This window comes from Ovis aries, chromosome 23 (genome assembly GCF_016772045.2).
Source record: "Ovis aries strain OAR_USU_Benz2616 breed Rambouillet chromosome 23, ARS-UI_Ramb_v3.0, whole genome shotgun sequence".
NCBI lineage: Eukaryota > Metazoa > Chordata > Mammalia > Artiodactyla > Bovidae > Ovis > Ovis aries.
In genome coordinates this window covers 41,681,811-41,707,885 of record NC_056076.1, presented here as the reverse complement: position 1 = coordinate 41,707,885, position 26,075 = coordinate 41,681,811, and the positions used below count along the sequence as shown (strand labels likewise).

General features: G+C 49.3%; 1 protein-coding gene across 10 annotated transcripts in view; it reads right to left on the bottom strand.

Moving 5' to 3' along the window:
- The window catches only part of MTCL1 (microtubule crosslinking factor 1), a 111,712-nt gene that overhangs the window by 34,845 nt on the left and 50,792 nt on the right, over window positions 1-26,075 (bottom strand). For 6 of the 10 annotated variants that reach the window (XM_060405232.1, XM_042239550.2, XM_042239553.2 and 3 more), the window contains exons 4-7: window positions 10,708-10,767; window positions 9,554-9,628; window positions 4,663-5,838; window positions 3,524-3,679 (exon numbers count right to left, since the gene is read on the bottom strand). In XM_060405232.1, the coding sequence (XP_060261215.1) occupies window positions 3,524-3,679; window positions 4,663-5,838; window positions 9,554-9,628; window positions 10,708-10,767 (1,467 nt within the window). The remainder of the gene's footprint in view (window positions 1-3,523; window positions 3,680-4,662; window positions 5,839-9,553; window positions 9,629-10,707; window positions 10,768-26,075) is intronic. The other 4 variants (XM_060405235.1, XM_060405234.1, XM_060405233.1 and 1 more) reach the window with 1 other exon arrangement.

Genomic DNA, 26,075 nt, shown 5'->3' with positions numbered 1-26,075 from the left:
CCTGGTATGTCACAGCTGAGGCCGAAGAGCGCTCTCATTGATGAAAGCACAGGAGGAGGGGCTCAGGAGAAGGACTCCGGGATTTCTGACCCAGAAACTCAATCCTCTGGGCACAGGCTCGGTCTCATATTTACGTGTAATCTGACCGGTGCCTGTGCTCCTCCTTCAGCACTATTTTTAAGGCGCCCGGCACATTCCAAACCACATATTCCGTATCCTGCTTTCTTAACAGATGGAATCTCTCAGCAGACTTGCTGGGAGCCTCAGGGAGCAAAGCCCAGGAAGACGCCTGTGCCACGTGGGAATCTTGCTGGCAGCCACCAAGAGGAACAGGCAACCAGAGTATTGGCCCTTCTGAAGTCTGCTCGCTTTGTTCTCCTCTGAGCGGTTAACTTTTCTGTAGCTGCATTAGCAAGCTCGTGGGTGCTGGCAGGTTGGGACTTTGGCTCTCTCTGGCTGCGGCAGCTCTGAGGGGCTGGGCGTGGATATGGACACATCGTGCCCCCCAGAGCTCAGCATGTGTGGCCCAAAGGGCGGGCCTCCCACTACACAGACCTGTGATCTGCTAACACGCTACCGAGTAAGAAGGCAGTTATTCTCTTTTTCGCCTTGTTGTGACTGCTGCTGCTGGTACTACTAGCAGTAGTTAAACCTACTACTAAGATTCGATGTCTACCCAAATCTTCCCAAATAAGCACTTAACTTCTGTCCCCTTTCCCCAAACATGAAACTCTATAAGGTAAAAAACACAGAAGGCACTTCACAAATGAGACTTGAGGAATCTTCTAAACTTCAGCTTCAATTCAGAAAGTTGTTTCTTCTTCAAAGCCACCAATCTAAGGTGGCTTCTGCAACCCCTCCACTAGCACCTCCACAGAGCCAAGGGCTGAAGGAAATCCACATGTGTTGAAGAGTAGTCAGCATTTGCAGGCAAACCAAGGTCATGTCAAGGGCAATGGAAGAGGAAGTCCAGACACTCTTAGCAAAGGGGAGTAAGAGGATGGGATTAGCAGATGCCAACTAGAATACACAGGATGGATGCACAAGAAGGTCATACTGTATAGTTCAATATCCTGTAATAAAGCTTCACGGAAAAGAATATGAAAAAGAATGTATATATGTGTGTAACTGAGTCAGCTGAAATTAACAGCAGAAATTAACACAACATTGTAAATCACGTATATGTAAATTTAAAAACAAAAAACCTGCTAGCGGTACACCTTGCCTCAGTCTCAGCCCCATTCTAGATGACAACGTCTGTTCTGTCTGCCTTCCCCCAGTTGCATGGCGCCCCATGGCATCCGTGCCCTATGCCCTGAGTCTGTAACCCAGAGTCACTTCTCTGGCCAGCTGCCCTGCTACTGTGTGTACTGTTTCCAGCAGAGCCTCATGGGAAAGCAAGTGTTGGCAATGAATTCAGCAAAGTCTTCACTAAAGGGTTCTGCTCCCTAAAACTGTCCACTGTATGATCCTTTAACCCAATATCACATTCAAAGGCCAAGCTGAGCAGCCTGTCAGGGTGGCATCCATGCCAGGGACACACACAGCCACTCCATGGAGAACCAGACCCTACGTGGGATCAACATGGGGCTCCTCTCATCATGAAAGGAAAAACTATGGAGCTGTCAGAGGGGCCAGAAACCAGAGGGGTGTCATCGTTTAGAAAGTATTTTAAAATTGTGTCTGCATACATGAGTTTTCTCTCCTGTGTGAAATGCCTTGGTGAATAAAAAGTCAGAATAAAGTGTGTCTAACTCCTGAGTAAATCAGTTTCCCCTTCTAGGAAATGATGCTCCTGGACCTCGCCTTTTACTGAGTTGTTTTTTATTTTTTTACTGTCTCATTAGAAGGTATAAAATTAAAGGAAACCAGACAGATGCTTGAAAGAAGAAACATTCCATGGCAAGATAGTTGGCAAGGATTAGTCACCCGAGTGATCTGTGTTTGGAAATGCTCCCCAAGGAGATGGAGCGCCTGTTGGAATGTCCAGGCCTGGGGGGAGTGGTCAGTGGGGACCAGTCCCTGCTGAATAGGTAGCACTCCTCACGGGAGGGGTGGAGGTGGGGAGAGGACGGGCCAGGCCCAGGGAGGCAGTTCCGACGTAGCTCTACCGCCAGTCAGCTGGGGTGGGGGAGAATTTGCTGACACTGCCTCGTGCTTTCTTCCCACTTGTAGAATGAGGGGGTCTGTCTGGAGATCCCTTCTGAGCTGTATTGTTCGGTGACCCAAAGTCATGGCATAGCACTATCTAACTTGGCTACTCGCCCTTTTACGAAGGTTTATTTTCCCACGACACTGTTTCAGCTAAGCGTCTTCCTCTCTCTAGATAGGACACCCCAGACGGTGTATAGAGGGAGGAGGGCACCAGGCCACCCAGCAAAAGGGCCTCTGGGGGAAGAGAAGACTGGCAATGTGGCCCGGCCTCTGGCCATGGGTTTTTGTGCCAAAGTAACCGGTGTGTAGGACAGGACGCAGACAGGCTGGTTTTGGCCTTACACATGCTGTCATTTGGTGTGGTCTGATTGGCTAGTTTTGGCCCATTTTTACTATATATTGACAGTTATAAAATCACACCAGAACAAACAGAAAATTGGTACCAGCTACTAGAGCTGTGACACCCCTTCCTGCCAGGCAGTCTTCAACAGCAAGACATACTCCTTCTGGTTCTTGATTACTATCTATACTTCATGTCGCACAGCACCTAGCACTCGTAGGGGACTTTCTCACCTGACTCTGAGAAGTGAGCTTCTGTTTGCTTCCGAAAGCAAACACCCTGACCTTTCCTAATGCAGAACATGCAGCTGTAACCCTGCAGCAACTTCCTCAACAGGTGGTACCAGAGCCAGACACCTGCCTCGGGGCCACCTACCTTCTGTCCTGGTGGAATTACCTACAGGGAGGAGCCTGCGCTGACAGGACAACTGTGGCCTACAACAGGACCCCGCTCCTCCCCCTCGTTCCTGTCCCGGCTGCCACTCATCTGACCTCTCGGTTTGGACTGTGAGGTGCATGGGAGGGATATGTTTTTTTGCTTTTGATCTTATCTTACAATTTTAAACAAAATACAAAGGACAAGAGGGTGAGGTGGGGTAGGGGAGGTAGACAGGCAGCTGGAAAACTATGGGATGAGGAAAAGCAGTACTATCCACGGTGACTGTGAGATTTGTGGACATGGGTTGCTATGGCAACAGAGACTGCGGAAGAGCCCCCAGGTCAGAAGAGCATCCCCGGTTCTGTCCTACGTCTGGAGCACCATCCAGAAAGGAGCAGGTGGGGGTGGGGCAAGACACACAGGTGGGACACTCTTGGTTTTCAGTCCTCCTTTCCTCACTGCCTGACAAGCAGCCACACAGCCTCAAGAATCAGTCTCAGTCGCTTCACTTCGTTTCTAGTTAAGTACCCCCCTGATCTCACATGCCCCATATCCCTATCATATTCCCTAGGGGCCTTGGACCTAGTTGGGAACCGTCACACAAACACATAGCAAAGGAGGAGTGGGAAGGTGAAGGGGACCCCTGCTCACCTCGAGGCTGAAGCAGCTCTGGGCTCCAGGCCGGCAGCTCCCGGCATCCCCATCGGCTCGGCGGTGCAGCTCCCGTGCGGTGCGGAGATGGAGGTGACCCCGCTCCTCCCCTCGCTCCTGCCCCGGCTGCCACTCCATCTGATCTCTCAGTTTGGACTGTGAGGTGCATGGGAGGGATTTGGTTTTTTTGCTTTTGTTCTTGTCTCACAATTTTAAACAAAATACAAAGGACAAGAGGGTGAGGTGGGGTGGGGAAGGTAGACAGACAGCTGGAAATCTATGGGATGAGGAAAAGCATGACCAGAGAAACCAACGCAAACACAGCGGCATCAGAGAGAGGAGAGAACAGAGCCAGGAGGAGGAGCAGCAAAACGGCAGGCTGAGAGATCTGAAAGGCAAACAGAGAGACGGGAGAATGCAACCCGCTGGTCACGAGGCGCATGCGATGGGGACGCGGGAGTGAGACTCGCCCGCAGTCAGGCATCGGGCATCGCACGCCACAGTCCAGGGCGGTGCACGGAGAGCCGTCCGGGCCACACCACTCGCCGCCCTCGGCTCCAGGGCGCTGTCAAAGCCATCCTTCTCTCCACCATGCTCCTTGCCTGCCCCACCTGTGTCGCAGAGGGAGCCGGTGGGCTGAACTGTCCCTGGGGCAGTGAACCCAGGCACGAATGCACCCGCTCCCGGGGAGTCTGCTAATTATCCTGACTTCGAAGAGCGCTTGCACTGCGCTTCAAACTTCTCTTTGCTTCTTCATCGAGATGGCTGGTCATTGAGGACGCCCAAAAAAGGAGAAGGGACAGAATGCGTCCATCCTTGGTGCTGCCAGTGGGTTAGCCTCGTGTCAAGAGGTAGGACCTCTTAGCCAAGAGCAGTGACGTGGTTAAAAATAAAAGGGAAAGGGGGAAAGAAACAAGGAAACAAAAGAGAGCTAAACCAAACCAAACCAAAAAAAAAAAAAAAAAAAAGAGAAACCCAACCAACAGAAAGGCTTTGGTTGAAACTTGAGGCTTTAGTACAATGCAGGTTTGCAATCATAACCAAGCAGCCGTGAGCAAGGTGAGTTGGAGCGCGGCAAGGCCAGCGAGAAGGAGGAGGAGCAGGACGGAGCAGGGAGGCAGAGCCAGGAGCCCCCTTACCTGCAGGTCCGGGCCCAGCTCCTTGCCCAGGTTCCCCACTGGGGAGTCCCGGGATACGGAGGTCACAGAGGACAGGAAGCTGGATGACTCGGTGAGCTGGGGCAGCGGGGACAGGCCCTCCCCCAGCCGCTCCACCTGCTCCAGAAAGGCCTGGAGCTCTTTCCTGAAGGCCTTCATCCTGGCGTTGAGGGTCCCCAGCAGCTGGGGCTCCTCCCTGGTGTCCTGGCCGCAGGCCCCGGGCGAGGCCTCTCCGCCCGGGAGCGCAGCCTCGGTGTCCGTGATGATGCGCTCCACCGTGCGCTCCAGCCGCTCTGCCTCGTGCCTGATGCTCGCCAGGCGCTCCGAGTCCTCCCGCGCGCGCAGCAGCTCCGCCGGGCACTCGCCGGCCTCCGACGGCCTCCCACTGCCGAAGCCGGACGTCTTCTCGAAGGTCTCCTCCGAGTCACTCTCGCCGCCAATGGGGCCCTCCCGGCGGGGCTGCACGCGGCCGTCCTCGCCGTCGTCGCTCCTCCGGCCCGTGTCGCTGTCAGCATCGCTGTCCCGCGGGCTAGGGGCACGCGGGCCCGGCTGCAGCGTTAGCACCTCCCCGCTCAGCTCGCTTATCGGCAGCCGCACCGCCTGGAGCTCGTCCTGCAGGGGTGCCCCGCCCCCAGCCAGCCAGCCTGGCTCCGGCCGCGGCTCGAACTTGAACTTGCTCAGCTCGTGGGTCAGCTGCCGGTTGTGGTCCTCGATCTCGGAGATGGACCGCCGCAGCAGCTCCGCCTCCTCCTCCACAAACTGCAGGTGCCGGCGCAGCTCGGCCGAGGACTCCAGGGAGTCCCCCCCAAAGGGCGAGGTCGGCCCACCGGTTAGGGGTTCCCGGCCGCGCAGGTCTTCCATCTCAGCCTTGAGGCCCCGATTCTCCACCTCCAGCTCCACGATTTTCCGGCCCAAGATGCTGGCCTCTTCCTCCACCAGCCTCAGCCGCAGCTTCAGCTCGGCCTCGCGGGTGCTGGGCGGCCCGCCGGCCTCGCCCGTGGGCAGGGGGCTGTCGGCGTCCCCATAGAGGGCCCTGTACCTCTGCAGCTCCTGCTCCAGCCGGTCCTTCTCGCGCCCCAGCGTGGCCATCTTCCTGAGCATCAGCGAGCCTTCCTCCTTGGCAAACTGGAGCTGGCACCTCAGATCCGCGCTGTCATCCTGCCCGCAGAGAGAGCCCAGACCAGGGTTATTTGAAAATACCACACCTGCCTGTTTTTGACAATTTTCCCCGCACCTCACCCCTCACACACCCCACACACGAAGCACCACTCTTCCCGTCAGTGCATGGGGTCCACCGAGAGGGGCCATGACAGAGACGGGGCGGGCCTGGTCCTTCACGGGGGCACCAAGGCCTGCTCCGTCACAGGAACAAAGGACAGCAAACAAGTAGTTTGGGCAAAGGTGCACATGAAAACCATCACCCAGGAGATGGAGAGGAGTGAGGAAATGAAGCCCAGCACCGCCAGCAATGTGGCGACTCACCCCGCCTCTCTGGGTCCATCCTGACCTGTGAGACACCCCAGGCCCCTAGCTTAGCCTGGGGCAGATGGACAGGCCTTTGTGCCAACTTCTACCTGTTGCCACTTACCTCCTCCCTCAACAGAGGGGCTGCCAGCACTTCATAGGTACTAATGGGATGGGGAGGCCAGGTGACCCCAAATCAGCCTGGCTTTCCACAAATCTGCTGAGAACCTAAGACAAGGCAACCCCTCCCCCCATCGTCCTCCCCCAACTCATCCCAGGGATGACATGAAGATGACTCAAGATGATGGGCATGAGGGCCTCTGGATGCTAAGCTGCAGAGTAAGCACCCAGCTCTGGCGGTTAGTATGAGATGGATACTGTAAACTGAAGGCCCGAGTGACTCATACCCTCTCTCCATGCAAACTCGACTTCAGCACCTTTTAGTGGCTATGACAGCAGGAAATTAATCCCAGAAACCCAAGGCAGGGTGTTAAGTGGTTTGAAATCTAAAAAGTAGGGCTCCTCGGGTAGCCAGAGGACTCTGGAGGGTCACGGGAGCAGGCTGTCTGCTAAAACCCTGCACTGCTCAACTGAGGTCCAGAAGGCCCTTTCAGGACCAACTAGAGTGACCCTTGCCTTCCCCATGGGGTCTCCACACCCTGGAACTGCATCAATTCTGGATCTGGGCTCACGCTACGGCTTCATAAATGACAACTGGGCGGCTGGCAACAGTGACCAGTGTCATGACTCGTTCCTCTGTGATTGGCTATCAAGTTCCAAAAGGTTGTCCTGGGAACCAAGACTTGGACAAAGTCTCCCTCCTTATTTGGTGGTCACATCCCATCACCAGGGGAGGAAGAGTCATCAAACCAGCAAGTCAACCCTGGGGTTGGGGGGGAGCTCTTCCAGCTGGTCACTTGTGCAGACGGGTCAGCAAGAGAACATGGTTCATTCTCCACTGGTCCTGCTGCACACTCACCACTGGGCAGAAAGACCTCCCTGGGAGCCCCTACCTTGCCTCCTCCCACCACTAGACCTGAAGCCAACTTTCTGCTTTGTCTGAAACTCAATGAATTTGGGGGAAAGGAGCAAGTAACTTTTTTTCTTCCTCTCTGCATATCAGGAAAGTGATATATAAATGTCACTGGGAGGAGGGCACAGTCTTCATGATCTAGAACTTATCACATCAAGGGTCTGGTTTGGTTTTGGTTAGGCTGAACACCAAAGAATTGATGCTTTCGAAGTATGGTGCTGGAGAAGACTCTCGAGAGTCTCTTGGACTGCAGGGAGATCAAACCAATCAATCCTAAAGGAAATCAACTTTGAATATTCATTGGAAGGACTGATGCTGAAGCTGAAACTCCAATATTTTGGCTACCTAATGCGAAGGGCTGACTCATTGGAAAAGACTCTGATGCTGGGAAAGATTGAAGGCAGGAGGGAAAGGGGACCACAGAGGATGAGATGGTTGGATGGCATCACTGACTTAATGGATATGAGTTTGAGCAAATTCCAGGAGATGGAAAAGGACAGGGAAGCCTGGTGTGCTGCAATCCATGGGGTCGCAAAGAGTCAGACACAACTTAGCAACTGAACAAAGGTGGACATAACGAGGGGTTCTGTGACAACCAGAAATAAAGCCGACAGCCCCACGCAATGGAGCAAGATAGGTTACCATCACTGCTGCGGTAATGATGCACATTTTACAGGGCCTACACAGAATACATGGGCCATAAAACACAGACTGAATTTAATCCTAACTTAACACTAAGGGGAAAAGCCTACTTATTTGTTATTCATTCATTCCTTCAGGAACTACTGAATACCTACTGGGTACCAGAAATTGGCATGTTAAACAACCCAGGTTCTTAGAACTTTTGAAAGCAGATCAAAAGCATCTTTTTAAATTTTTGGATATAGATTTATAAGAAATCTATGTGTCCAAATATAGAGAGATCATTGTTGTCATAAGAAGGGGTTTGAATAAACTAAAACAGGTGTCAGTGGAGATAGAGTGTCAGTACTTTGTAAATGAATCACTTCAGGGGTAACAAGTCCAGGAGAGAAAGATGTTTAGCCCCATCATGAACTTGGTAGCTAGTGTCTGTCCTGAGTCTAGAATCACCTACACCATCCTGTCTCCAACTTAAGCACAGAATTTCACTTCAGTGCTGGGGACAGCCGTGGAGACAGTGGAGGGGAATGTCACCTGTTCAAGGGGAATTCCACCTTCAGTCCGGCACTCAAGCCTGGGCAGAGGCCCAGGTGGGATCAGTGTCCTGATGCACCCTCCCTGGAGACTCACGACTGGTGAGCGGCCGAGGGCAGAGCCCCCTGCACAGTTTAGGACGCTTCTGTCTCAAACCAGGGTCAGGGCGTCTCAGGCTGTCTCTCCTGAGGGTTGTTCCCCAAAAGTTGAGCTGAGCTGTTGGAGGGTGCACATGGAGTCTGGTGTTCCCCAGGGCTCTGTGCTCAGATAGAAGCACGTATCTGCACCCCTCTACATGGTAGAAAACCCCAGCAAGCCCTCAAATCACCTTGACTTCTGGGAACCTTACACCATCCCCCCATCCCCTGCCATTCCCCACAAGTCTGATTCTAAATCAGAACCATCCTCCTCCTCTGTCTCCTCGAACTTAAACCCAGGCCGGGTAAAAAAGCAGGATTCCACGACATACCCTAGTGAGCGTCCGATTCATAGATTACCTGAGGATTGACCAAATATCCAAAAAGGCTCCAGCTTCTTAAGGAAAGAAACTACCCCCACACCAGGAATTCTAACATACGATGAAAGCATGCTTCGTTTCTATGCAATACCCATGCACAGCCAGCCCTGCCACCAGGACTAACGCAGGTTTTGATTTAAAAAAAAAAAAAAAAAAAGGCCGTCTTTGAAACCGAGGGAGTGTGTGGTCAACTTCACTGCTCAGTGGGGGCAGCCGGAGCCGGAGTGCAAGGTAAAGGGAGGCTGAGGGGAGCCGGGCTCAGCCTGTTCTGGGGCAGGAGGCCAACTTCTTCTGATACGATGGGGGAATCACAGCCTCAGCTGTAGCAGTACTGGCTGGACACCCATCTTATCTGGTAACTGAAGACTTTCTAGAACTCTGCCAAGACTCCCCGGGAGGGGCAAGGCCGACCTCGAGCTCTGGTTTCAGGAGACGGTCTGACAGCTCCAGGAAGGAGCATGAAGCAGATCCAGTAGCCGGCCCATGTGACTCTTCGTGGTGCGGCAGAGAAGCCCAGCATGGCCCGCAGTGAGGGAGGACGCACACAGGACCACCACCACCGCCACCAGCGGAAAGGCCTTGACAAGCAACAGAAATATAACGCTGTGGGTGTATATTGTCTGGCTTGCAAGTCTGCCTCTGGCCAGTACCCCAGCGCCGCTGACCGCTGCTCGCGCTCCTACCTTACGCCGGGGCGGCAGTTTCCTCTGAGCTTTGGCTGTAGACCTGCAGTTCCCAAGGTGCTCGGCTCCTCCGTTCTGCCAGACAGAAACTCCCGGCTCAATGATCCCACTCTCAGGTCTCCCCCCTCCTGCTCCCAGCCTCACTGACCCCCGGTGAGTGCATTGCACTTGTCACCCCACGATATGCAAAGATGACGCTTTTAAAGAACAGTTCTTCCCTGGTCAGAAGCCAGAAAGTTGAAACAGTCTTGAAGGCCAGGGGCCGAAGCACCCAGCATCTTGGGACAACAGGCTTTCATGTCCCCATTATTTAGCAGTTCCAAAGTGAGATTTGGGCAGCAGAGACGTGGAAGAAAACAGCTAAGCCTTGCCGTTTCTCTGGCTCACCAGGCCTGGCCCTCCATGAAAGCTGCTGTGGCGATGGAGGCTTCAGGGAGAGGAGAGAAGCAAGGGAATGGGGAGCGGGGATTCACAGAGGGGTGGGCACTGGGCCTCATAGTTTCCTGGACTCTCTGGGTGTCTCTCTCATCACTCCTTGCTCTGGGGCCTCCAGGGAGCAGACACCCCAAAGAGGCCTTGCTCTTTCTAACATCTAATACTAGTAGCAACTTAGAAAATAAAGAAATGCAGAGTGTTCAGAAAAGCTAAGAAGTTCTGAAGGACCCAATGCATTGTGCACAGAGAGGGCCCTACTCTGACCACCTTGCAGGGAACACCTTGCTTTCGATTAGGACAATTTAAGATACTATTCAGCTTGTGCATTTAAAAAAAACTCCAACCCTCAAAATGATGCTTTCTGGACAACCCAACGTGACGGCAGCTGTGCTATCTCACTCTTTCACTGTGTGACTGACTTTGACGGCCAGAATGCCCATCACCATCTGAGAACACAGCAGAGCCCCGAACGGCACCCCGTTATGCTGCCCAGGAAGCTGGTCTGTTCCCCTCCTTCTTGAGGAAACCACCAGCCGACCAGTGAAAGAAACGAGAGGGAAGAGCTCTTGGTTTGGGAAGACAACTTTCACCCCGTGGAGGCTCTGGGTGAATTCAGATGTTTGCACAGGTGATTCTTTGGTGATCTTCAAGGTGATGCTCACACTTTTCAAGAAAACTCAAAATGAGGAGATGGCGCATGTGAGTGAGATGATGCTTACCTGGGTGAAGGCTTTCTTCTCTTTGTATGCTTCCCGGCTGCCTCTTCTCTTCAAAGAACTCTGAAACAGAGCCAGGTGACATTCTGTTACAAAGGGGGGGGGTCACATGTAGGAACTGGCTCAAGGTGGCAAGTCCCTTCGCCCCCGGGAGGGGACACACACACAGTGGAAGGAGGCTCTTTTGTCACTGGAATCACAAAACAAACTAGAGCTTGGGAGGTGTTTGCCTCCTGAGAGGCTTCAAGTCCTGATTATTGAACTTGGGGTTTTCCCTAGTCATTCAGTTTCATAAACAGGGAGGCCAGGATCATTGTGACTGAGGAGGGGGGACGGGAAGAGGGAGAGGGTAGGAAGCGTTGGAAAACACATATGTAATGTTCTGAGGGTGATTTCTCCTCTGAATTATGTCTTGTTTGGGCTAATATCAAAACTAATTGCTGGCCTCTCCTGGTGGTCCAGTGGTTAAGAATCTGCCTGCCAATGCAGGGGACATGGGTTCAATTCCTGGTCCAAGAAGATCGCATATGCCGTGGGGCAACTAAGCCTGTGTGCCACGACTACTGAGCCTGTGCTCTGAAACCAGACAAGCCACAGTGACGAGAAGACCACACGCCACAACCAGAGAGGAGCCCCCACTTACCGCAACTAGAGAAAGCCCTCAAGCAGCAATGAAGGCCCAGCAGTGCCAAAATAAATTCAATTTAAAAAATTAATTGCTGTTTCCTGGGCCGCTGTGGGTAAGCGGTGAGACAGAAAGTGGTCAGAAGGGAGAGATGGTGGTCCTGGTTTATGGAGAATCCAAGTCACAATATTCCCCATGAAGCCACTGCAATTCCTGATTAAAGCTCCCTCTTAGAGGTCTTAACAAGCTCATCATGTATTCATATGGGAAGTAGCTAGTTTTACACCCATCACAGAGCACCTTTGCCTGCCGTGGGCAAGAAGTATGTCTGAAAGACAAGCACAGGTATCAATCAAAGGGCCAAGGGGTGTCTGAGACAGAGGGGCAGGAAGCCAAGGCAGTTCCCCCTCCTCGGGCAAAGCGAGGAGACAGAACCACTGGAAGGAGAGCGAGGAGCTCCGAGGGGACGACAAAGGAGCTCAGAGGATGGACACTGTCACAGCACGTTTCAGAAGAAAGCAGTCCAGAGAGTTCAGACCGGCAGCACTCGGACCTCAGGGAGCCTGTGGCAGAAAGGATTCCTCTGCAGCTCCCCCCGAAAGAAGGGACCAACCCTCTCCTCCAGGGGAGCTCACAGTGTAGGGGGAGGGTGTGGCAGTGCCCTTTGGGCTGCAAGCCTCTGCCGCACCCCTCACTCCACCCGGCCTGGGGAGGAGGCTCTTCTGAAGGCTGCCTCCGTCATGTTGGATCTAAAGTTAATTCACTCAGTTCTGCGTACATTTGGGTGTCTCTGTGTCATGTTAGATCATGCCGTGTATTGGATAAATCTCGGGGTTAAGAAACAACTAAAACTCCAGCTGCCCTGAGCCTCCTGGAGGCTGGTGGCCTGGTGAAAAGGTAACTGAGAGAAGAGATGAGAAGTTAAGAGTTGGTGTGGGTGGGGAGTGAGTGGGGAGCAGGGTAGAAGCTGGTCCCGGGATCCCAGCTGCAGTAGCTCCACTGACCTGCCTGGCTGGGGTGGGGAGTCTTCTCCCTTGTCCTGCCCTGAACACAACTGCCCAGTCCTGTGATCATTCCAGTGAACCAGGGAACAGGCAGGGGGCTGTGGGAACCCTGACACAGATCCTAGTCACAGTGGCAGCTACAGTGAGAAACACTGCAAGGACTGAAATTAACCGGCAACAAAGAAACTATAAAACTTTGGTTGGTGATGGACACAGATGAACGCTGGGTGTGGATTGATGGGAAAACCCTATGTTATAAATATGTCACATTTCTCCCAAATCATTTTATAAGACACTTTAACCAAATTCCTCTCTCTCTCCATATATATATGTATGTATAGTGTACCATCATCATTGCGCTCACTTGTGTCTGACTCTTTGGGGCCCCACAGACTGTAGCTCACTAGGCTCCTCTGTCTGTGGGATAGTGTAACATACACACACATAAAAGTATTTACATGTGTGACAATATACATACATATATATACACACATACGAAAACACGAGTATTTTTTTTGTATTTGTAAGGGAGATGAGGATGAAGGACTTAAAAAGATTCAAAAATTCAGCTAAAACAGAGATAGGCAAACTAACGCCGTCAGGACCAATGAATCCACAGCCTATTCTGTGACTAAGTTTTACTGGAGCACAGCCTTATCTATGGATTAGGAAGAAAAAAAACCAAAACAGATCCACACTATGTATTTTTTAAAATTTCAGATGAATTAAAAATCTAGATGTAGAAGACACGCACACAAAATCCCAGAAAGAAAGAGATGAATTTCTATTTGTTTTGGGGGCATGGACTTTATAAACACAAGAAATGAAAGCTGAAACATCCAAGGAAAGATGAATGGGTTTGTAAGATTAAAATTTTTTATATTATCAAAATAAAACACTTAATAGTATTAAAAAGCAAATGATAAAATGGGGACAAAAGGATTTTTTTTTTTAACACAAGACAGACAAAAGAACAATATTCGGCAAGCAGTAGGGAAAGGAAAACCATCTTAATAAGAAAATAAACAAACGGCCAATCAACATGATGACTAGTAATTAAAGCAACAAGGTATAATTTCTCACTTAAGAGATTTATGAACCAAAAGAAGTATGATGCCCAGGTTAGCAAGTGTCCCCAGACCAGCCCCCCACACCGATCAGCATGAGCGGACTTCCAGTGGGCAGTGCAGCCTGACCAGTGCGTATATCGTGACCCAAGAATCCCACCTCTGCAATGTCCCCTAAAGAGAAACACTGATCCTTGTGTGAAGATTTATGAATGAAACAAGAACGCTCATCACAGTATCTCTCATAATAGTAAATGAACACTGTGCAGGTTATTAAAATGTTTCTGAAGAATACTTAAAGATTCAGGAAATATACTAAGAGGAAAATGCAGATTACAAATAGCATGTATTTTGTGACTTCAACTTATATCTAATAAATTATAAGTATGCATATGTATTTCATGCGTATGTGATAACAGTCAACTACAAAAAGGTTTATCAAAATGTGAACAGTGATCCCCTTTGGATAACAGAATTACAAGTGATTCTAATTTTTCGCGTGGCTTTTCAAAGTCTCCAAATTTATCAGCAGCGAATACTGTTTCCTTTGCAATTAAAAAAACCGGAAATGAAATTCTGTCCACTAAAGAGGTCAGAGGAAAGAGACCATCACTGAATCACTGGTGTCTGTGTGGGATGACAGTGGCTTCACCAGAAGTTATCAGCCAGGTTTGGGGTCTCTTTCCACAACGTGATGCTGCTTTTATTAGTTTGGTCCTTGAGGTATAACTGGTACACATATGGTTGGTGAAAGAGATCAGGAAGCCCTCTGAGAGTTAGGGGGACTGTCCAGGCACCCCACAGCACTGCAGGCATGTGCTAAGCTGTCATGAGTCCCAGACTAGGGTACAGGTCCCTCTGCACACACATCTTGAGCCTTGCCCAGGCAGGGCTCCATGCTCTGGGGGTGGGGACCCAGGGTGCAGGAGGAGGGGTATGAGCACCATGGCCAGCTCACCCTTCCGGATGACTCAGATCCAGTGGAGAGTCTTTCAACAAACAATAAGGAAAGAGGTGAATGCTGACTGTCAAATGAACAGAACCCAGAAGGGTGACTCCCCTGTGATTCAGTCTACTCTTCCTTTTTAGTCTGGCCAACTGCCATCAGATCAACTCTAAAATTCCTATTGAGAAGAAAAAAAAAAAATTGAGTTTGGATCCAAATTGAATCCATCTATGGATGATGCATTTGCTGAGTATTCAGTCAGTTCAGTTCAGTTGCTCAGCTGTATCCGACTTTTTGTGACCCCATGGATGGCATCACACCAGGCTTCTCTGTCCATCACCAATTTCTTGAGCTTGCTCAAAATCATGTCCAGTGAGTCGGTGATGCCATTCTACCATCTTATCCTCTGTCATCCCCTTCTCCTCCTGCCTTCAATCTTTCCCAGCATCAGGGTCTTTTCCAAGGAGTCAGCTCTTAACATCAGGTGCCGAAGTATTGGAGCTTCACCATCAGTCCTTCCAGTGAATATTCAGCATTGATTTCCTTTATGATTGACTGGTTTGATTTCCTTGCTGTCCAAGAGACTCTCAAGAGTCTTCTCCAACACCACAGTTCAAAAGCATCAATTTTTCGGCCCTCAGCTTTCCTTATGGTCCAACTCTCACATTCATACATAACTACTAGAAAAATCACAGCTTTGACTAGACAGACCTTTGTTGGCAAAGTAATGTCTCTGCTTTTTAATATGCTGTCTAGGTTTGCCATAGCTTTTCTTCCAAGGAGCAATCGTCTTTTAATTTCATGGCTGCAGTCACCATCTGCAACGATTTTGGAGCCCAAGAAAATAAAGTCTGTCACTGTGTCCACTGTCTCTCTATCTATTTGCCATGAAGTGATGGGACCGGATGCCATGATCTGTTTTCTGAATATTGAGTTTTACGCCAGTTTTTTTACTTGCTAAGTATTGGATATGATTAAATAAACACGAAGTCAGGCAATTATTCGGACTTGCGTGTCAATTCTTAACATTTTAAGTAAGCCAGTTTCTTTCCAGTGATTTCAGAAAAACTAACAAGCTCTCAATTGCAACAACATTTCAGATACAGACTTTGGGCTTAAAATTTATATTGCAAATAAAAGGCAGCAAATGAAATTTAGGATGCTGTAGATTATGAGTCAGCATGGGAGAGAGTATGGATGGAGGCAGAGGAGTCTCAAAATTCTTACAGATTCTTGCTGTGTGCTTAGTTGCTCAGTTGTGTCTGACTCTTTCCAACCCCATGGACTGTCACCTAACAGGCTCCTCTGTCCATGGGGATTCTCTAGGCAAGAATATTGGAGTATTCTTGGAGGCTGCCATCCCCTCCTCCAAAGGATCTTCCCAACCCAGGGATCTAACCCAGGTCTGCTGCACTACAGGAGGATTCTTTACCAGCTGAGCCACCAGGGAAGCCCAAGAATACTGGAGTGGATAGCCTATCCCTTCTTCAGGGGATCTTCCCGACACAGGAATTGAACTGGGGTCTCCTGCATTGCAGGTGGATTCTTTACCAGCTGAGCTACGAGAGAAGCCCATACAAATTATTATTTTGCTCGTTATTTGGATTTTGAGTGCTGATTTGCAGCACACAGCTGTACCATCAGAACAAGAAAATGAAGGTGCCTGGGCCTTCTTCCTTTTAGGAGGACATTATTAACACCCTTTTACCTGTATTACCATTCTCACTATGTTATGAGACATGAAGGATGGGAATTACCAGCTTCTCCTTCAGGCAGAAGCACCAGGTCCCAGCTAGGAGACACCTCCTTCCCTTTCATTCTCTCCTTTAATCCCTAAACATCTCCGAGTGAGACTGGTCCTTCACTCTGAAGTCAGCAGTACCACAGATACGCTGCCGGGCCCATCACAAGAAAAACTCCCCGGGATCTGGTGGGAAACCCGGCAAGACCACCTTTCTTCTTGCCTACTTGGGAGGACAGTGACAATATTAACAACTGCCATTTATTGGATGTTTATTTGTGCCAGGCAGGATGCTAAACTTTCTTGTCACATGTAACCTACTGTATTTCTCACGGGAGCCCTGAGAAACACAATGTATATATATGACACATTCTTATCATTGGTTAACAGACAAGAAAACACCGAAGTCAGGTCATGTTTCAAGGTTCCGCAAACTCGGAGGTGGGGCACCCCCTTGACCCTCACTCTAAGCCCTCAGATCCCAATCTCCCCATTTAGGCTGGTTTTCTTTTTGTTTTCTTGAAGTTTCTGACCTCAAATTGCTGGGGTCATTATCTGAAGAGCTCTCTCCTTCCTTTAGCAAAAGAGCACAAAAGACTTTTACAGGAACAGTGGCAAGCGGCTCAGCTCATGAGGCACCTCAAGGCAGGGAAATATTTCTTGGCGCTCTGATGCCTTCTGAAGGATCTGAGACTGCAGAAGGCAAAAGTCCTTATTTGGAAAAGACAGAAAACCATTATCAGAGGACAAAATACCACAAAGGAAATGAGGAGAAGAGCAGGAAAGTTATATTGGGACACTTTGGTGGAAGAAAGGTACTGCCATGGAAGTCAGAGCTGCCTGGGAATCCAGACAGCCAGGCATGGAGTGGGAAGCCAGGGGGCAGCTGTCCAGCCCCGCACCGCACTGTCCAGGGCCCCGAGGCCCACCCCGGATGGACAGGGACTGCCAGCACACCCAGCCTAGCAGACGCCACTTTCTCCTGCGAGAAGAAAGAACATGAAGACGAAAACAACAGGTCACTGCACAGGCAAATCTGGAGACTTGGACACACCCGTGCTCTATAACAGGGCTGGTGGATTCATTTTAAACCTTAGAGACACATGTCTGCAGGCCTAGTAATCAGAAAATTGCTGGTTAAAACATGTCCCAGTACTGTGCTCTCAGCTGGACATCACAAAATGAACTAAGGAGGTCAAACTGCAGGTTATTAATAAGCAGAAAGAAACATGGAAAATCATGATCACTGCAAGCCCAAAATGACGACTGCAGCAAAAAGTGTCTGTTTCCCGAACTGTATAAATCCTACCTCTCAAAGTGCGCATACACCCACAGGCACTCAGTCACACCACCAAGCATCATCTGAAATATTCCACTGGAACCCACATTTCAGAAGCTTCTATTGACTCACTTAGCAGGTAATCAATAGGGCCATTGGGCATTCATGAAAGCTGAAAATCTGTAGAAATGCATGCCATTTGCTGGTCAGAACTGAAGATAAAGTTTGTGTCTTTTAAAAAATACTCTGTTCCTGGCTCCCACTGGTCTACTAGGAAGAAAAATATCCATCTATCCTTTAAGAGAAGCAAATTATTTCCTATTCTGATGAAATAATACAAAAGAGTTGGCTTCCCAGGTGCTGCAGTGGTAAGGAATCCGCCTGCCAGTGCAGGAGATGCAAGAGACATGGGTTGGATCCCTGGGTTGGAAAGATCCCCTGGAGTAGGAAATGGCAACCCACTTCAGCATTCTTGCCATGGAAAATCCCATGGACACAACTGAATGACTGAACACACCCACACACAATACAGAAGAGTTAGAAGTACTTTGAAAAACAAACCGAAAAAATAAATGATATATTTAAATGTTGCCCCCTTTTCAGAGAACATTCACTTTTTTTTTTTTTAGGTGCATGTAACGTGAGAAAATACTTAGCACCCAAACAAAAAGAGCCTCAGGAAATGTTCTGATTAACCTGAGATACCATTTCATAATAATCTGCCATCACACCCTTTGGACCTTCTAATATGACTTGAGTATTGTACTAAATAATAGACAGCACTTTATACTATTCAAATGTATGCACATTATTTGTCATAAACTTAATATGGGTGCAGACAGTCTATACAGATTAACAACAAAAAAAGTGTCAGTAAAAATTAAGCTCTAGTTAACATGCATTGATGGAAAAATGAATTGGTGTCGACAATTGATTTGCAAATACATCAAAAAAAAAGTAAGCTGGGTTAATAAGTGGGTGAAGATGCTTGATATTATATAGTAAAATGTAAATGGAGAATATAGGTGGTGACTATATAGGTGCTCACTAGAAAATTCTTTAAGCTTTATTATATGATTGAAAACTTTCATAATATTTAGAAGAAAAACATGCAAGTTTCCAATTTCATTGAGAATAGTTAAAATTGTATCACCACTATGAGTGATCACATGAGAAACTTTCCATAAAATGCCAACTTGAAATGCAGGATGAAAAACATAAATTTAATATAATCTCATCAAGATTAACTATTTTTGTCTTTGAAATGTTTGGAAGCAAATGTTACTCTGAGATGCTACCAGTTCTTATCGATGGGTGGTAGAATTATGGGTGACTTCATACTTTCCTTTATAGATTTAAAAAATTTCTCTGAAAGAGTCAAAATGAATATGCTACTGTTTTGAGTCAGAAAAGATGCTATATTTGGAAAACAAGAGAACTGATTTGCGAAGCAAACATCCCCCGATACACCTAACGCTGTAGCGGACAGAGCTGACGGACTGGGAGCCCTGAAGCCAGAGAGAAATGAACAGGAAGTGGAACTGGGGGATTAGACCCAGGCAGGATCAGTGCTGTGCTGCCAGGGCTTATTAAGCACAGCCTCACACGAGGCCAAGGAAGGGCCTGACGGACATCTGGGGACAGCAAATGGCTCTGATCATAATCGCCCTGCCAGGCTGATGGCTTCTGTCCTAGAGGCTCCCCACAGATGGAGGCCGACCTGCTGAGCCACATCTGCCCAGAGCTCTGTTATCTGGAGCTACCGCTCTGCTCCAAGAATCACCCACCAAAAGGCTCTGAAACCTCTGATGTCCCTCTCCTCGCGCTCTGCAAACAAAGCCACTCCTGCCCCAGGCACATCTTCAGTCATTCTCATCGACTGTCATCTCCAAGCCATGCCTACCCAGATTCCCATCTCTGACACCAAGGAACACTCTGAGTAACTTCAGGGAGGGAGGGGTCACCTGCACCCCGATCTCGTGAACCTTGCGTTTGGTCAGAGGCTCTCTGTATTCTCTCTCTCAGCCTCCGGCACCTTTGGGGAACCTCGGATGAGTCAGTTAGCCAAGACTCATCATTGCGCCAGGGGAAGAGGGCAGGACGCTGCTTGCTCTCGCCGTGTGTGAACAGCCCTGGAGGCGGCTAGGCCTGTAGCTGGGGCTGCCCCGCCTGCTGAGCTGGGCCAGCAGTGAGCGCTTCGGAAGTAACGTGCCTCCAGCTGGATGAACCCAGGACTCAAGATGGGCGGAGCAGCAGAGGGACCACGGCCCTGCTGCCCTGGCCCAGCCTGGCCCGTGGAAAGTCCTGGGCAGGGCTGGAGCTAGGAGCAAGCCTCCAGTGGAAGACTGAGAACAGCCCTGGTTCAGGTGATTAAAAGCAGCCAGTTTTACTGTCTGTTCAGTGCTGTAAGAAGCTGCCCCCCTACCCCCAAACCACGCATTTCTGCCAGCACATGATGGCACAGAACTTTCCAGACAGTCTCTACAAGCCCGATCGGCTGCCAGACCAGGTTTTTCCACTGCAGCCCCTCCACAGCCAATGTCAGAGCTGCCACCGCCTGCAAATCCCGCGCCGGACCTCGGGCTCTGACTCAGTGACAACGTCGCAAAGCCCCAGGGGCGGCCCTGAGGTGCTCACTGAGGACAGCTCTCCTCTCCCCAGAGAGGACAGCTGGTGTCCTGCTGAGGGCAGAGCACCAAGGGTGAGACCCATAGGATGGAGCTACCCATAGGATGGAGAACAATGGAGGTGGTCCCGGAAGTGTCGCTCCGAGATGTGGCCCTGGGAACACGTGCCCCTGCAGTGCTCGCTACCTGTGTCCATCTTGTGTGCAGGGTCTGCTCTGCACTGTCAGAGCCTCTGCAGTCCCGCTGCCTGTCTCCTAAACGACCAGCCTCTCCCATGAAATGCCTGGAGGAGAAAATCCAGTGTGAGGTGTCTACACGCAAGCCATCCGAACTGAGACGAGCTCATCTAGGTGTGTGTGTGAGCGTGCTCAGCCGTGTACGACTCTTTGTGACCCCATGGACTATAAGCCCTCCAGGCTCCTCTGTCCATGGGATTCTCCAGGCAAGAATACTGGAGTGGGCTGCCATTCCCTTTTGGGTATAAAGGGCAAGAAGTTCTTGACTCAGACTCAGGGAGCATCTTATGAAGATGGCTCCTCTGTGGACTGCATGTGAGCCCATTTGTGCAGTCAAGCCGGGTTCTAACAGCTTCCGAGTTGACAGAGCAGAGGCTCGATCAGGAAGCACCATCTGCCTGAAAGCTTCATCCTTCATCCTCCACAGATGCAGCTCCCCTGGCCATTTCCGCTGGGACAGGTGATCAATTATCCCCGACAAGCATGCATGCCTGCCCTGCCCAAGGATGACAGCAGGTACGCCAGGTCCTTCTGCCCTCTAGATTCCCTGCTTCTGCCGTTCAGCAAAACCACTCCCACCTGAAGCAGACAGGGGTTGGGGACAGTGACATGGGCCCAGACCCACAGGGGTGTCGGCACCACACCAGGACGGAAAGCAGGAGGAGGAGGAAAGCAGGGCTTGAAAGGTTGCCCGATGCTCCCGGGACACTGGAGGACGGGGGACATGGGGACTCCCAGTCCCACCTGGGGTGCTGGGCTTGGCTGGACCACCACTGCTGCCCGGAGGCGAGGACGGAGCCAATGGGAGCTTGGGTTTGAGGGTCTCTGCTCTCTCCATTACACACAATTTACATAAAAAGGAAACTTTGATACACGTACGAACCTTGAAAACATCACCCAGGTGAAATAAGCCACACAAAAAACAGGCAAGTACTGTATGAGTCCACCTATAGGAGATTCCCAGACCAGGCGCATTCGTAGAGATGGAAAGTGGAACACAGCCTCCCAGGAACTGGGTGGGAGGATGAAGGTGTGGCGGGGGGAGCGGGGGAGATACTGTTTAATGGGTACAGAGTTTCCACTGGGATCATGAACAAGTTCTGGAAACAGAACTTTGTGAATGTATTTAATGGCACTGAATTATACACTTAAAAAGGACTAAAATTGTAAATCTGATGTTATGTCTATTCAACCACAATAAAAAAGAAATAATTATATTCAAACAGGCTTCCCTGGTGGTTCAGACAGTAAAGAATATCCAAAACAGTCTATTTTAGGAGCCGTGATAAAGTACCTCAAATCAAATCTGTGGGTTGCTATAGCTTATGTTTTGGGTGTCCCTCTGAGGTCCCTTGATTGATTTCATGTTCCGTGTGTACATTACTATACATTCTTTTTCTCCTTTTATGGCCAAGAAGCTAAGATCAGCCAGTACTGCTTTTTTAACCTGTAAAATACACATTCAGATGGACTCAAATTGTTTATAAGTGTGTTGAAGGCAGGTTTTAAACTGTGACCAAAATCCTAGTAAGTTTTTCTCTCCAAGGGCCTTACATTAAAAAAGAGCAGGGGGGGGGGGGCGCAGACATTAAAAAATTCTTTATGTCTAAAAAGGTAGTTTCTCCTCTATGTTTCAAGTCACTATATTTTAATCAACATCACTACTACATGGTTTCTTCATAAGAAGTCAGTACCTTTTCTTGGTAATAATTTATTTGTAGAAAAAAATATCTAAATTTTACTAGAAAATACGAGTGGGAGAAATTTTTATTTTTTCACAGGACTTCAAAATGTTAAAACTCAGTAAAGGCAAAGCAGGAGTACCTTTTACAATATTTTACATTTGTTTCTTGTACACACACACACACACTTTTCTCCTTGTGGAAATACAGGAAGAAAACAGAATGGATGGAGTGAAAAAAACTGGCAAGAATGAAGGGAAGTGAATCCAGGCCTTACGCTGTAGCCCCACACAGAGCTCCAGGGGACATCATGGACCGTATCCTCGGGGGTCAGAGAGGTCAAGATGGGGACCCTAGGTTCTGATCAGGAAGTTGGGCAAACCTGATGAGGTGCCAGTACGCCCACAGGTGGGTCGTCATGCAGGTATCTGGATCTGAGTTCCACCAGAGCCAGCATGATCAGCGTCTCCTCGCTAGCACCTCCACGAGGGAGGGCAGGGTCACTGTTCTCATCTCAGATGCGAGGGGACCCCAGAGAATCTGTGTTGCAGGGCCTGAGCCATCTCAGCCCCTGCTGCTCTCTGCGGAGGGCTGCCTGGGGAGGCCCATCACTCTCTGGCTCCAGGTGGCCTGGGAGGCCAGGCCTTGCTCCGGAAGAAGCCATGACAAGGACCGGTGCTCTGCTCCTGACAACTCTGGGCTCAGAGGGACCAGGGGCGATCTGAGTCAGACCAGAGTCACTTCACGCTCACCTCTCATACAAACAGGAAAAGACCGCACTATGCAACGTGGCCAGTGAGCAGACCAGAGCCCCCTGCGAGGGGCCCCTGGGTCTAGCGTTTTCTGGGTTACTTACTTGTGGGCACAGAGAGCCTATTATAAGAACAGCCGATCATTTATGGACACGAGGCCCTAGAAATTTACACCAATCGCCACAACTCCTGAACTCGAGAGGACCACCGCCTTCAAATCAGGGTCTCATGAGACCAACTTTCTGCTGTGTAAACATCCTTTCTTCCCAGGAGACTGTTTCCACATGGAGATAAACAGAAGCCTCTCTTCCTGCCCCTCAGCGGGGCCTCGGGGGTGTTGGGGGCAGACAGTCTCACACAGACTGACAAGAACGGAGGACGGATGGGAGAAGGCCCAGCGGCTCCGTCAGAACTCCTCCTGGACTCGGCAGCGGAGACCAGTGAGGCCCGAGGACAGACGGAAGTGCTGAGCTCAGGAAGAGCCCTGAGGACCCGTCATGATTTCCTCCTGCCTGGAGAAGCAGCATCTGCATCCACTGCCAGACCGAGAGCCTTGTGGATGAAGGCGCTTCTCAGAAGGGTCTGCTCGGTGGCCTGGCAGGCATTATGCTGAGTTTCAGGGCAGTCGGTGGGAATGGTGTAGAGGTGCCTCGAAAAAACTAAGGAGAGAGTTGCCGTGTGACCCAGCAACCTCACTCCCGGGCATTTACCAGACAGAATTATAACCAAAGAGACACATGCAACCCGCATGTTCAGAGCATCATTGTTCACAAGCGCCAAGACATGGAAGCACCCTCAGTTGTCCACACACTGTGCAATACTGCTCAGTCACAAAAGAGAATGAAATGATGTCATCGGCAACATGTGTGGACCTAGAGATTAGATTCTAAGTGGAGCTGGAAAGGGAAGAAAATTCATATGATATCCCTTATATGTGGATCTAAACCTGCGTTCGATCCCTGGGTTGGGAAGATCCCCTGGAGAAGGGGACAGCTACCCACTCCAATAATTCTGGCCTGGAGAAGTCCATGGACTGCATAGTCCATGGGGTTGCAAAGAGATGGACACGACTGAGCGACTTTCACTTAAACTATGACACATATGAACCTATTTATGAAACAAACGCAGACTCACAGACATCGAGAACAGATTTGTGGTGGCCAAGGGGGAGATGGGCTGGGGGAGGGCTGCAACGGGATTAGCAGATGCCAACCATTACAAACAGGATAGATAAACAACAAGGTCCTACTGTACAGCACAGAGAACTATACTCAATATCATGTGATAAGCCATAAAGGAAACAAATATGAAAAAAGAATATACATATAACAGAATCATTTCACAGTAGAAATTAACACATTATAAATCAACTACACTTCAACTTAAAACATTTTTTCCCATAAAAAAAAGCACTTCTCATTTGTCTGTGTCATCTGCTACTTAAGCCTCTCCACATCAGCACTCTTCCTTCCAAAGTGATCCCAAAGGCAGAATAAAATAACCACTCCAGCCCTCAACACTCTCCACACCCGTCAGGGCCCTCTCCTCCCACTCCTTTCCCCTCACTATCGTGGACTGAGGCTCTGGAGCAAGTATTTCCCCATATTTTAGTGTCTGCAGTAAAAGGGGGAATCTTTGAAAGAAATCTACCGTGTGGGTATACTTGGCTGCCCCTCATCTCGATTCTGAAAGCCCTGAATTGGCTTCCCCAGGTATCAGCACAATTTTCAATAATAGGTTTTTGCTTCCTTTTGCCACTTATGAATGTCTTTCTATTGTCTGATCACAAACAGCTGATAACAAGAATGTACAATTCATTGAGCTGCCAGGTTCTTGAGAGATAAAGTGCCTAATTATGTAATTAGCATAAACGGTTTTCAGGAAAATGTCAACAGCACAAAGTCACCCAGTCGTAGCTCGAGTAACAGCAAGATCAGACTTACTCATTTATCAAGTCCTACGAGCCTAACAGCTTCCCTGGTGGCTCAGACGGTAAAGAATCTGCCTGCAATGCAGGAGACTCAGGTTCAATCCCTGGGTTGGAAAGATCCCCTGGAGGAAGGCACGGCAACCCACTCCAGTATTCTTGCCTGGGAAATCCCATGGTCAGAGGAGCCTGGTGGGCTACAGTCCATGGGGTCGCGAAGAGTCAGGCACAGCTGAATGGACACAACTAACACTTTCACTGTCTTTTCAGGAGACTAACTAGCAAGGGAAGGCAGAAATGCCACGCTCTTCACAGGTGAGACTAATCAGCCTGAAAACCACCTTTGATCCCAAATTCTAAGGATTAAAGAAAACCTAGGTGATAGCTCCACAGTGAGCTACAGAAGTTCTTTTCACCACAGTTAGAAAACTAGGAAAGCCTTTTGGTGCTGTTGGGCATAATTCCAGAAGGAAGGCGGGATTAGCAGAGAGGTGCTATCATCTAGTTTAAGTCACTTCTGAAAATATTTTATATTTCTTGGATAAAAAGCTGATGAACCAGCTTTTTAAAATCTTTAAAATAGTTCAGCCAAATCCATAGTTGAAAACCAGTTATAGGAAGAATGTCTATATCAAAAGAGCATGCTTGGGGCTGGTGCACGGGGATGACCCAGAGAGATGTTATGGGGAGGGAGGTGGGAGGGGGGTTCATGTTTGGGAACGCAGGTACACCCGTGGTGGATTCATGTCAATGTATGGCAAAACCAATACAGTATTGTAAAGTAAAATAAAGTAAAAATAAAAATTTAGTAAAAGAAAAAAGAGCAAGCACATTTTATTAAAACCAACAACAATAAAGAAAGACTATGATAGTCTCTAATATAGTACAAACATTTGCTTAAAAAAAGAATGATGACACCATCAGAGGCCTTTCATTGGAGGACAATATTCCCTTGGGGTACTGTGACGTTTAATAAGGAATATACATTGGTCTTCACTGATATTTGCTCTTTCTGGCACAAAGTTCCTAAAACCCTTGGAATTTACTAAGTGATGAGAGCAGTAAGTGTCTTGATATTCATAATAAACACCTATCAACCACACCTGAGTTTGCTTTCTTCTCTAATCCAGGGGGTTCTGTGAGCCACTGCAGCAAACTGATCAAACTGGAGGAGAGGGTCGAAGGGGGGTTCCATCTACAGCTGGTCCATCAGAAGCACAGGTGACCCCCTGGACTTCTGCAGGGCGTCTGAAATGGGGGGAGGGAGGAGCAGCGTTGTAGCACTGAGCCCTTACCCAGTAAAATCCGAGGCCACCTCCAGGTAGACAGAACTGAGCTAAGTGCTTGGTGGGGAGTGGGAGGGAGAGGGAAAGGGTGATCAACTCGTTGTAATTGGTGCCGGAAATAGATACTCACAAACCATTTCAAACACGCTAACACCCTCCTTTTCTGTAGATGCATCTCCAACATACCGCTGTGTTCATC